Below are 11,347 nucleotides of genomic sequence, written 5' to 3'. Positions count from 1 at the left end.
GTATATCTGTTCCTACTTTGCCGATCACTTTTTCATCACCGTAGCAGTCAAGAAAATCGTCTTGAACTTGAAAGTATTCACCGATCAGTAGACAAATCTTTTTCGCGACGTTATGCGAAGCCTCATCTACTACCCCATTCAGAAACATAGCACATGCAGTTGAAAGATAGAACGTGTAATACGCCGTCTTATTGATCACAATTTGACGGTATCTGTTGAAACCACATCAATGACTGCAATTCTTCAAAAGAAAAAACAATTCTTCTTACCGCTCGACAGTAAAACGGTCCAAATCTAGCTCGGCATTTAATGGCTGAGACGTCAGATCCAATAGCTGACCGATCTCCGTGTGAAATACAACCTATTTAATAATAACAATACATCTCATGCTCTCGATAAATGCATGGTAAGATCAATTTGTACGTACATCGTGAAAGGTATCCACTAAATCACTATAGAACGGCTCCGAACGAAACTTTTTTTTGAAAATCTGAAACACAAATGCTTCCAGTAGGAAAGCATCATTAATTGCAATCATCTTGACGTTGGGCTTGCGATACCAACACGGCTGACCGCGACGCGTAGTAGAATCATCCATAATATCGTCTGCAACTAAGAAAAATGCTTGCAGCTGACCAAGACATACGAATGATGTGAATTATATAAAAGAAAACACTTGGGCAGTCAACATGACATACCCACTCAATACACCATCCCAAAACGCTCGCGTTCTCTTTTAGCTCGATTGTGAGGATCTTCCCCGGTGCCAATGCCTGGGTGCTGTAATCCTTGTTATTAATAAGAATGTATAGCGATTTCAACACTCAATTTTACAAACCAGTCCACGACGCTCATACCGCGATTGAGCTTGCCGCCCATGCAATTATAGTCAATAACCTCGTTGACCCAGTCAAGAGCATCTTGGGGTAATTGGTATTTACTAGCAAGAAGCTCCAGTACCTCCTGCTTTAGCTTCCCACACACGGCAATAAACTCTACATCAATACGTGATGACAGAAATTAAGTTTGATTCCTGTGATTGCTACGAATTGAGGAGACCAGCCAGACCTTCACGTTCTTGGGTCATTATTGTGTTGCGACAATATTATTGCTCGAGCTTAAGTGCGGATAATAGTTTAAGTACGAGGACGCGAAACGACGCAGTTTTGTCACCATGTGGGTTTACAACGTTCATGGCAAGCAAGAAGCGAATTGGAAGACAGCAGGTCGATACTAGTAGCTCCAGTCAATTATTGGTGGATAATGATACGCGTATAGTACTTGAAGCTCAGCAGAAGCCTGCTAGAATACAGCCCATGCGAGGATCCGGTCTGCAAGCGAATACTCGAGATGAAGTCCTGGCTAATCACACTTTCGGTGATACGTCCAAAGCTGAACAACAACCAACTATGGAGGAACATTTATGCACACAGCTGCTTATTGATGGACATGTGCAGTCATTCGTCGATTTCTTTCATCTCATGCATCGCAACGACCAGCATAAAGGAGGTGGATGTTCTTCGAAGTCTCAGCAAGACATTAATGGTGCAATGGCAGAGTCTGGCTCCTTTTCCGTAGCAGAGATGAAGTTTTTGCGTGACCAATTGGTGTTAATTGAGCTTTCCAAACGAAGAGACGAGTATTTAGACGTGATGGCCGCCTACGATAGCTTAGCAACATATTTTATGGAAAGGCAAGATAATGCGACGATGATCTTTTTCAATGAAAAGTGTCTTGAAATTGCAAGACATACCAATGATCAGACTAGGGAAATGCAAATATTGCTTCAAATTGGCATCGGATACCATGTAATGAATAAGCTGGATCAAGCTCGTCAGTACCTCGAGCTTTGCGTGGCCATTGCCAAGACTTATACGAACGATAAGGAACTTTGTGTAGAGGCGTATACACACCTTGGCAAAGTTTACGGTGACATGGCGTTGCGATCTGAGCGGGAAGAAGAGTTTGTTGCAGCCATTGATCTGTATAGACTTTGTCTCGACTGTGCGATAACTTCTTACAACGTTGAAGCTCAGACTCACTCGCAATTCAAAATCGGCATTTGTTACAATGCCTTAAATGAACCTGCTGATGGACTACCCTTTCTGGAACAATATGTGAGTGATATCATCATTATCATTGTATTTGTATTGTGTACGTCTTCTTACTGTCTGGTAGCTTTCCGCAGCACGTCAAAGTGGCAACTTTGACGGAGAGTGCAACGCTTGTGCAGCACTAGCTACCGCACACGATAAACTTGGAAATCAGCAGCAATCGATCGAGTTTTTAAATCAATACTTGGCTATTGCAACAAGAGCTGAAAATCTGACCAGCCAAGCCGACGCATGTGCGCGCCTTGGTCAGATCTACACAGCTTCGCAGAACTTTCAGCGCGCTTGCGAGATGCATGAGAAGAATTATGAGCTTAGCAAAGTTGTTGCAGCCCGTTCCGGTAATCAAACAACACAGAATATATCTCGTGTGAGTGTTGGAGCTGCTCGTGCAAACGCCAAATTGTCCATGCTACTTGCGTATGTCACAGATGATTTCCAAGGTCTTCTAACATGGAAGAATACGCAAGCGAAGTCCATAACTGAGTAACACCACGATAAATTACAAGATCGGACACATTATATTCTTATTATGTACTTTACTAGTTCAATCATCCTCTTCTGGTGGATCCACGATACTCACGCGCAGCAAACGGCCATCCAGTTCCTGGCCGTTCATCTCAATCGCTGCCTCTAATGCTTCATCAAATGTTGAATAAACCAGGTATGCCCATAAGTGCATATACGAGTGATCAGGTTTCACCAGCTTGGCATCTTCTAGTGTTCCGAATTCGGCAAACACTTCGCGCAGTCGCGTCTCGTCCGTCTTCCAGTGCAAACCTGCACTTGTCAACGTCAACAAAATGCCACAATAATAAATTTTTAGTCTAAAGCTATCACATATCGCACCAACCACCGAAACGTGCGTTGACTTCATCCGACATTGTACACCAGCTAAAGACGCTTTCGTGGCGTTCAGACGCAGTGTTCGAATCAATGCTTGACGCATGCTTAATATTGTTCTTTTATTGAAAAATCCCTTTGCAATAGCAAGTTCTTAAATTCTGAAAAAAAGTCGCCACGCACACGCGACTGCTCCATCTTAAATCTCTCGCCTCGATAAACAAGGAAGAGAACGCTAGTTGCGTATTCCTATCTTCTATACAATCTCTTGTATTTCTTTACCCGTCTTTCCATCTGCTCGCGCTGAAATCGCTCCCAAATGGTTCAAATGGCAGGCGACGAGGTCATGACGGAGCTGCCTCCGAGAAGTAGCGAGGGTAACTCCCGTTCACGTCATCGTTCTTCTGCCAGTCGACTTAGTGTACTGCCGGTTTTGCAATTCTGGAAGGCGTTTGATCTTGACAGTAAGCGCGTACTACTCGACTCACAAGGCAATACAATGAAGAGCGAAAAAGACGCGAGTGTTCGATCTCGCAAGAAGCTGGCAGAGAGCACCAAGCAATTTCGACGTCTGACAGCTGATGCAGATAAAGCGGCGGGTGCAGGGCCGCTGCTTAAAACCTACCAGGAGGAAATTGACCATTTGACACGTCGCGCCAAGTTCTCAGAGAACGCTTTTTTTCAACTTTACAAGGGACTTTATGCTGCTCCTGATCCAGTACCAGCATTAAGTATAGTTGCTTCGAGTTTGGAAATTGACGAATTGGTTGATGAAAACACGAAATTGAAGCGCAAGCTGAAAGAATATAAGGCCGAGTTTACGTCGCTCAAGAATCAAGAAATTACTATTAGAAAATTAGAAGAGCAGGTTGCTGCCACTGAAAGAAACCACGAAGATTTTTTGTATCAGCAGGTGGAGCAACGTACCAAAGAATTGGTAGATCAGCTGGATAATGCACAACTTGAGTGGGCACAACAGCGTCGAGATTACGAACGTCAGCTAGAAGCATCTCGTACTGAATTACGTGATGCATTTGCCAAGATGGATGCTATGCAGTCAAATTTGTTTGCACTCAAACAACGCTCAGGCTTAGCTCGTAATGCTCTTGACGCAGAAATGGAAGCGATGTCGCAGACGCTGCAATTAGAAAATGCACAACTTAGAAAGCAGGTCGAAGAACTGCATAGGTCTTCAGTGTTGTCTGACGTTATTGTCACTCAATTGTCAATTCATTCAAATACTGATCCAGAGACAGGCGTGCAGTCAGCGCGTGAATTGCAAGCAAAGCAAGAACAAGTCGAGGCTGCATTGCGTCAAGAGATAATACGTTTAAATGAAACACTTACTACATCAAGTGCAGCTGCTACAGTAGAAGCGGAACAACTGAAGGCTGCGCTAGAAAGTGCAGAACAAGCACAGAAAGATCTCGAAGCCCAGCTGGCATTACGACCAACTTGTGAGAAATTCAATGAGATGTCCCGACAATTGCGAATTCTAAAACAGTTGGAATACAATGTTGTGGAGGAAGTGGATGTAAGTTCTAAGGCAGGTGAAAATACTGAAGCTGTGGATCGTTTTGACGAAGCAACAGTTGAGGTAGAACAAATTTTAATGTCTCGAGTGCGTCGTTTAGAGCACGCTCTTCAAGAGTGCGAACGGAGGGTGCATTCTCGCACGATACAAGTGCAAAGTATTCAAAGCGAGCTTCACGATCGTGATGTCCGAATTCAAGAGCAGGCGAATCTTATACGCGACTTGGAAGAGAGTGTTGCAACATTAGAGAAGACTCAACAGAAACGCACATTAGGTGTAATTGGTGGTGATGTTGGCTCGGAGATCCTTATGGATGCCATGGAAGATCAATTTACTGGGCCTTTAGTCACTGCACGTAATCATGGGGCTGTAGCAGATACTACGGCTATATCAACTTCGTCGTCAGATGGGAAAATGTTAGAGATTGTCCGTGGTCAGCGTGATCGATTTCGCGAGCGTATCAAAGAATTGCAAAACGAGAAAAATCGAGTAGAACAGCTTGCACAGTCATATAAAAGCACAGTCGTGCGACTTGAGACGGATAATATGCAATTATACCACAAGATTCGCTACTTGCAGAGTTATAAAGAAGGCAACAAGTCAGTAGGACCTCGTATCAAGCCGCATTTGGTGCTTGAAGAAGGAAATGGAAGTGCGTACGACGTTGAAGCGCGTTACCGTGGCATGTACGAAGAAAAGATGAATCCATTTGTTCAATTCAATAAGATGGAGACACAGCAGCGCTTTACACATCTCAATCCGGTGGATAAAATTTTGTTAACGAGCGCCAGACTGTTATTAGGCCATCGTATTACTCGCAACATGGCGTTTGGATACATTTTGTTACTACATTTTCTCGTGGTCGCCACGTTATATTCGTTTATGCACGTGTGCGGAATCACTAATGACTAAAATGTAAATTACCGAGGTACACGTGAAGTGGTTATTAGTGTAATCGATGAATCCCAAATTTTTACTATGAATATTCTTTTTAAAGTGAATACGCTACTAATTGGCGAAACATGGGCGTATGGCAAACTGCGGCGAAGTTCGTGCTATGGCTGCCAGTGGGCGTAACAGTTAATGCATTAGGTATCAGTCTAGCAAGTGTTAAAGGACGTTCTATGCAGCCGGTGCTAAACGACGGACTGACACAAGACGTGGTGCGCGACCGCGTACTGTTGGACAAGTTTTCGATACAAGTGCGGCACCGCTATGAGCGTGGCGACGTGGTGGTCTTGAAGTCACCCGAGTCACCGGGCCAATATCTGATCAAACGACTTGTTGCACTTGAAGGAGACCTCGTTACCGATCGCAAAGGCGGCCATCGTATAGTACCTGTGGGTAAGTGTTGGATTGAAGGGGACAATCCCGCAATTAGCGAAGATAGTGATTCATTCGGTCCTGTGCCACTCGCTCTCATTGATTCGCGTGTTGTGGCCGTATTGTGGCCGCCAAGCGAAATGAAGCTCGTAACTTCTAAGCTACCTGACCGAGTCAACGCTTAAACAAGATGAATACTGATAATAAAATATAGATGGTAGAAATTGTTTCCACATATATGCAGCATCTTTCAGCACGATATAAAGCTACTGTTCGCATGCGATCGACATGTTAAACTACTTATAAGAAACTCACGGAATTTAAATGACTAACCTGCACACATGTGCAAATTCAAATAAACGAATATTTTGATTACGACGTGCAGCTCTTGCCCCACAATTTTAACTACATGTACTGTTTGCAAATTCACATGAGCACTTTATACTACAGAACGGGCGTCGCCGACATGAGCGTCGATAGATAAATTGATGAATGTCGGAAGCATCAGCTCGTTGCTTTAATTGCAAAAGCTGCGAATTCGAGCCGAGTCCGACTGGCTAATGAGCGCATTGGTTTTGCAGTCGATGGAGCAAAACCCATCCGCGGGTGTAAAAGCTTTTTGAAAGGATTGTGCGCAATTGTTGCACTTGCTCGTCTCCGAGTGAATAGCAGTGTCATAGCGCGACATGCGATTTTCGAGCGTTAATTCTTCTGCGAGAATGTAAAAAGCGCTACGACCTGAGCCATTCCATGGCTTAAGCGTCACGTAACCATAATCCACAAGACGCAAGAAAAGAGCGGCACATCCAGTGCGACTAGACATGATGCCTGCATCCATGAGCCAACTTACAGCTTCGGATTGCACAAAGTATTGATACTGTACTTTTGAGCACTTATTTCGCGATGTAAGCGCCAACAAATCCACCGCCGCAACAATGAGTTCTTCTTCAACGTCACCAAGTTGTTCATTGTCCGAGGATTCACTAGATGCAGCAGCTGACTCAAGACCAGTTAAAGAGTCCGTAGAGGCGGAAGAGTTAAGTGAAGACTCGGCAAGTGCATTGCAATGGGTGCAAACACGAACACGACCTTTGTAGCCAAGTTCAGGTAGTTGAACATGGAATGGGGAACACTCACCGCACACGAGCTCTCCACAAGCGCGACAATGGTGACGACGCCGCGTCCAAATGGAAAAGTTGTTCCCACAGCACAAACACGCGTCACTTGCAGTATCAGGACGCCATCGTGGTGGATGATTATTCTCTTTCGTAGTTGGTAGACTTCTAGCACTGGGTAATGCTAGAGGTGAGTCGCACGAGTTAACAGAAACGCCCATTTTGTCTCTAGTGTTGAAATCGATATGATGTTTTGCTTTTACGTTGGCGACACACGGAGAATCCGAAAGTGACTCGTGGTTGTTCCTGCGCGACAGCAAAGCGGAACCCGAAGTGGTTTGGACGGACGGGGCGACGCTCGATCGTCTGGCTCTGACCCCTCCCCTGGGAAGGCCCTGTCGCTTTCACGCACAGTCGCCCTTCGCATCGTTTTGGAGTCAGAGTCAAGATATTAAGTCTATACAGATCAGGACTATGCTTCACAAAAGGTTTGGCTACGGAATCAAGGCACTCAGTTGCTGCTAGGCTACGATGAAGAAGGATATCTATCGATCTGTCTATATATTGGAGTTTCCTACTATGAAGAAAACGACTCTATTTCAAATAGGAAATTTTAGAAAGCGAGAGGGACTGCAGCTGTAGTCATTCAAGATTTGCCGCCGTCGCCTCCGACTTGAATCGAGTCTTTATCAAAGGAAAGAGAGTGGCCAACTAGCCAGGCAACGTGGCAGCTTTGCAGCGATGGCATGACTGCATCTATTAAGCTGTGAAAATGTTGGCATTGAGGGTATTCTGGTATAATTTAGAGCTGATTCCTTCTCGTTCCAGAACAAGCCGGACACAAAGAAGACACTCGAGGCAAATTTTCGGTGCGTAATAATATTCCTGTCTGCTTTATCAATTTGAGCCAACAGGTCGATACAAACTCTCATACAAGACTGGAGCTGTGTAACTAAATGAACAGCGCAAAGCAATATACAGTGATAAGCGGTGTGCAAACTGTGTTTTTCTGTGCCAGAGCCTGGCTCACAGACATAGAAACACGTGGCAAACCTGTCGGATTACTTAACGCTGCTAGATCAATAAATTTGCTCTCAAAGAGGTTTTTAACCTAATGGAACACAATTTGATCACATGCTGCTTTTTCATCTGTATTTATATAACGTCGATCAGATCCAGGCAACCTGCGCTATATCTCGGTCACCTAGGAAAAACTTTCCCTCACTCTGTGTGTACTGCTTCATTTCGAGCGGAAACTCCTACAGATAAAACATTGAAAGTCTTGCTCACAGCGAGATGTCCATATCACCGCTTTCAGGAATTTTCTTGGAGATTTATATCACAACGCTAATAGGGTACTTTCAAGTTTATATTATACTCAATCTTCTACATATGCTGCATTGCCCATAAAATACTCGGAACACAGAAGCATATGATAAATACTCAAATTTTCGTCAAGAGCAATACTTATAGAACTTAGATGATTGATCGGTATGAAAACAAGAAGAGAACAAAAGAGCTGGAGCAATCTTTTGGATTGCGAGACTACATAACTTTCTATTATCTAAGGATACAAGTTTAACTGACAAGCACTTCAATCAGTTAAGGAATCCTCATTGAAAGGCTTCAACTGATTAGGCTAAGATGGATCTAGTTTTAAAGTGGCTTCAATAAATCAGGCTGACTCTTACTTAGTCTAGTAGCAGACTGATTTAGCTATTGGTGAAGATTTCAGAATCTCGCATGTCATATAAAATAAGCAGCGTCTCTTCTCTTCTCTTTTATCAGCAATTGACCTAAGCTAACGTATTGTCGAGTTAGATATTGATATTCAACGAAGTGTCGATTTCTTGTCGATTATATCTGCAACAAATTCAATATACTAAGCGAACGAGCATGTTTTCTATCGTAAAGCTCCAGCCACTCTATAAATTGAGGAGTTGTCTTTGATGTCAGCGTAGCAGCATCCTTTATTACGCTTGGCCAAGACACAAGCAAGAATCTAAGTGAGATACGTTTCTATCCTAAGGAATAAATGTCTCTTTACATAAGGTGAAGTAGACTTTTGATGGCGCAACAGCACTTCGAGCGGGAAGGCAGGAACACCCGCTTGTCACAGCTCGTACCAGACCTGTGCTACAAAGCTTGAATGCTGAACCTCCACAATTGCGAGCAGCTTTTCATCATGACTCTTAAAAGATTTGAAGGTATCGACACGTGGAACAATGGATTCCACAAAGACTCGTATATGTGGTATGCTATGTTAACAAATTTGATACAAATCAGTAACAAGACGCTATGTTCCTTGAGTATTAGCGCTTTAACCGCAATGATAGATTCCTGTACAGCTACTGAGCTCCAAAGAATACTGTACGGCTATTGCACCGCAAAAGTGAACTTCAGGTCTATCTCTCGCTATCGTTCTTGAATTCTGCTGTATATTTCAGGCCATTTTCAGTTATCTTGACTTCTTTATGCAACCTGCACATCCTTGTGTCCGGATGATAATGCTAAGTACTGTACATAAAATCCTCTGAGGATGAAAGGTGTCTAACAATGCGGACTGATCGTTCACCATGCACTTGTTGACAAGGCATAGAACATCCCTACAACAGGTAGAGCATCTAAGCACGTGTTAATTGAGCTTTCATCCAAAACCCAAATGGAGCTGTACCTATGTGAGAAGACTTACGATAATGTTCTTATCCGGTCTAGATTCTCCATTGATGTCTTACTCTCCATACCTGCAGAGGCAATTGATTGTAATTGACAATCCATTCGACCGGAAGAAGAATAACTTTTTTAATTTTGATCGAATGACAGGTAGCCAACGTCTAAGAATTCGAGTGATTCTTGGAGAAATATCTCTGAGGTGTGTGGTAATATGGAAATGGTAGCCTACAATGATTTTGCCGTCTCAAGAGACCATGTTGATTTAGGAATCCCAGCCATATATCACACTTTCAGCATGATCACTTGCCAACATTTTCTTTATTGAATGAAAGTTATACAAGCCGACTGAATACATAGCTTGTTGAAACATGCAGGCGATTCAGAAATGATTCAGAGCGCAATCGAATTCCTGCTATGTACATGAGTGATATTTGTACTAGATTGCAGAATATCAAGCATTACAGGAAAGTAGCCGAGCACGTTGCACCGAGAAAAGCTTTGAATCCAAAGTCTGCGTATGCGTAGCTTCGAGAAGGAGGGTCTGAGGTACACGAGCGAGAGCTGCTAGACGCACATCAAAAAGCGAGACGCCCATTGTGAGAAATGGTAAGTGTATATAGTGAGTATCAGCTTAAAAAAATAGTAGTGCAAACTAACAGTGTTAGAAGTCTCCAACGCTGTATCTGTATGGGGAACGCCTCCCTCTATTCGCCCATAGTGACGCAGCGTTTGCTTAATCGGACGCCGTTTGAAGAATGTATAATTCCCGTGATATCGCTGATGATAAACGTCAATGCCTATGAGGGACGGGACGAAGAATCCATATAGTTGACATCGCTATGAATTTGGCTTGTACCAAACGAAATCACAGGTCATCACGCTTGCGGTTTCTAAACTAGGAGGCAGCGCACATAATTGGAAAATGACGTGCAGTTCCTCGCTACGAGCAATAGAAATCGCGGGTGTTCGCGCCGTATCGTGTGCGTTCAAAACTCTTGTCTACCCGCGAGCTCCTAGAGGACGTATAGGTATGGCGGGCCTGTCGCTTCCACAATATGTAACAATAGTGTGCGTACACCTTTACAACCGGGCAAAATACAGTTTTGTACAATTGTACGAAATTCAAATTACATTTTTGTGTAATTGTAAAACTATTGAAAAGTATCAAGGAAATGGTACTCGAAGAGCAAAAAGTATTATTATAACGAATATATTAAGTGGTGGTCTAGATAAAAGCAATCTTGATATAACAGAAGCGTACTTGCATTTATAAAAATGATATTCCGATGCTTTGCATATTGAGTGTAAAGTGAATCTCGTATGATTGTAGTGTTCCAAATGTGTAAGGATTAAGTACACAAATTCAGTACTTCTTACAATTATAAGGGATTCAGATCACGCTTTTATAATTGGATCAAGGTATCGATGAACAGTAGACGATGGACTTCATAAAGAAGACCTCCGTGATATACGTGGACTGTCATCATCACTTCAAGCATTGAGGGTAGTTTCCTGATATATAGTATAACATCTAGTTAAAATATATATTACAATTGAGTATGGTAGAGCAAACTCAGTAAATTAATAAACATTGGTATTGCTCCCAAATGAAGTATACGAGCTCCATTTCTGTGTGTTTGTCAACGCGAACTCTTAGAGTCAACGCTTTCACTGTAAGTGCACGACAACAGTACCCTCTTATATAGAAGTACCCTCCTATATAGTGTACATTATCGCTGTCCTTAAGG

General features: G+C 43.1%; 8 protein-coding genes across 8 annotated transcripts; 5 read left to right on the top strand and 3 right to left on the bottom strand.

The window, feature by feature from the left end:
* Positions 1-24: 24 nt before the first annotated feature.
* On the bottom strand, positions 25-1,087 carry PHALS_13704 (farnesyl pyrophosphate synthetase; the record flags this gene model as incomplete). Its single annotated transcript, XM_024729510.1, has 7 exons — positions 25-66; positions 134-212; positions 270-361; positions 428-631; positions 699-780; positions 839-995; positions 1,069-1,087. The coding sequence occupies 7 exons, from the start codon at positions 1,085-1,087 to the stop codon at positions 25-27; spliced, it is 675 nt and encodes a 224-aa protein (XP_024579880.1).
* Positions 1,088-1,193: 106 nt separating this feature from the next.
* On the top strand, positions 1,194-2,601 carry PHALS_13703 (Molecular co-chaperone STI1; the record flags this gene model as incomplete). Its single annotated transcript, XM_024729509.1, has 2 exons — positions 1,194-2,117; positions 2,179-2,601. 2 exons carry the CDS (start codon positions 1,194-1,196, stop codon positions 2,599-2,601), a joined length of 1,347 nt encoding a protein of 448 aa, XP_024579879.1.
* Positions 2,602-2,658: 57 nt separating this feature from the next.
* PHALS_13702 (rna-binding glycine-rich protein) lies at positions 2,659-3,060 on the bottom strand (the record flags this gene model as incomplete). Its single annotated transcript, XM_024729508.1, has 2 exons — positions 2,659-2,891; positions 2,961-3,060. 2 exons carry the CDS (start codon positions 3,058-3,060, stop codon positions 2,659-2,661), a joined length of 333 nt encoding a protein of 110 aa, XP_024579878.1.
* Positions 3,061-3,273: 213 nt separating this feature from the next.
* PHALS_13701 (protein casp-like) lies at positions 3,274-5,400 on the top strand (the record flags this gene model as incomplete). Its single annotated transcript, XM_024729507.1, has 1 exon — positions 3,274-5,400. The coding sequence occupies one exon, from the start codon at positions 3,274-3,276 to the stop codon at positions 5,398-5,400; it is 2,127 nt and encodes a 708-aa protein (XP_024579877.1).
* Positions 5,401-5,510: 110 nt separating this feature from the next.
* PHALS_13700 (RxLR-like protein) lies at positions 5,511-5,996 on the top strand (the record flags this gene model as incomplete). Its single annotated transcript, XM_024729506.1, has 1 exon — positions 5,511-5,996. One exon carries the CDS (start codon positions 5,511-5,513, stop codon positions 5,994-5,996), a length of 486 nt encoding a protein of 161 aa, XP_024579876.1.
* A 332-nt stretch (positions 5,997-6,328) lies between these two features.
* Positions 6,329-7,147, bottom strand: PHALS_13699 (lateral signaling target protein 2; the record flags this gene model as incomplete). Its single annotated transcript, XM_024729505.1, has 1 exon — positions 6,329-7,147. One exon carries the CDS (start codon positions 7,145-7,147, stop codon positions 6,329-6,331), a length of 819 nt encoding a protein of 272 aa, XP_024579875.1.
* Positions 7,148-7,400: 253 nt separating this feature from the next.
* Positions 7,401-8,041, top strand: PHALS_13698 (uncharacterized protein; the record flags this gene model as incomplete). The annotated part of the gene is made up of 4 exons (XM_024729504.1): positions 7,401-7,414; positions 7,691-7,700; positions 7,755-7,795; positions 7,891-8,041. 4 exons carry the CDS (start codon positions 7,401-7,403, stop codon positions 8,039-8,041), a joined length of 216 nt encoding a protein of 71 aa, XP_024579874.1.
* Positions 8,042-10,629: 2,588 nt separating this feature from the next.
* Positions 10,630-10,945, top strand: PHALS_13697 (uncharacterized protein; the record flags this gene model as incomplete). The annotated part of the gene is made up of 2 exons (XM_024729502.1): positions 10,630-10,856; positions 10,930-10,945. 2 exons carry the CDS (start codon positions 10,630-10,632, stop codon positions 10,943-10,945), a joined length of 243 nt encoding a protein of 80 aa, XP_024579873.1.
* Between the last annotated feature and the right edge of the window lie 402 nt (positions 10,946-11,347).

Source organism: Plasmopara halstedii (genome assembly GCF_900000015.1).
Source record: "Plasmopara halstedii genome assembly, contig: Scaffold_672, whole genome shotgun sequence".
Lineage (NCBI taxonomy): Eukaryota > Oomycota > Peronosporomycetes > Peronosporales > Peronosporaceae > Plasmopara > Plasmopara halstedii.
The sequence above is the reverse complement of the archived record's forward strand: the minus strand, read 5'-3'. Positions and strand labels throughout refer to the sequence as shown.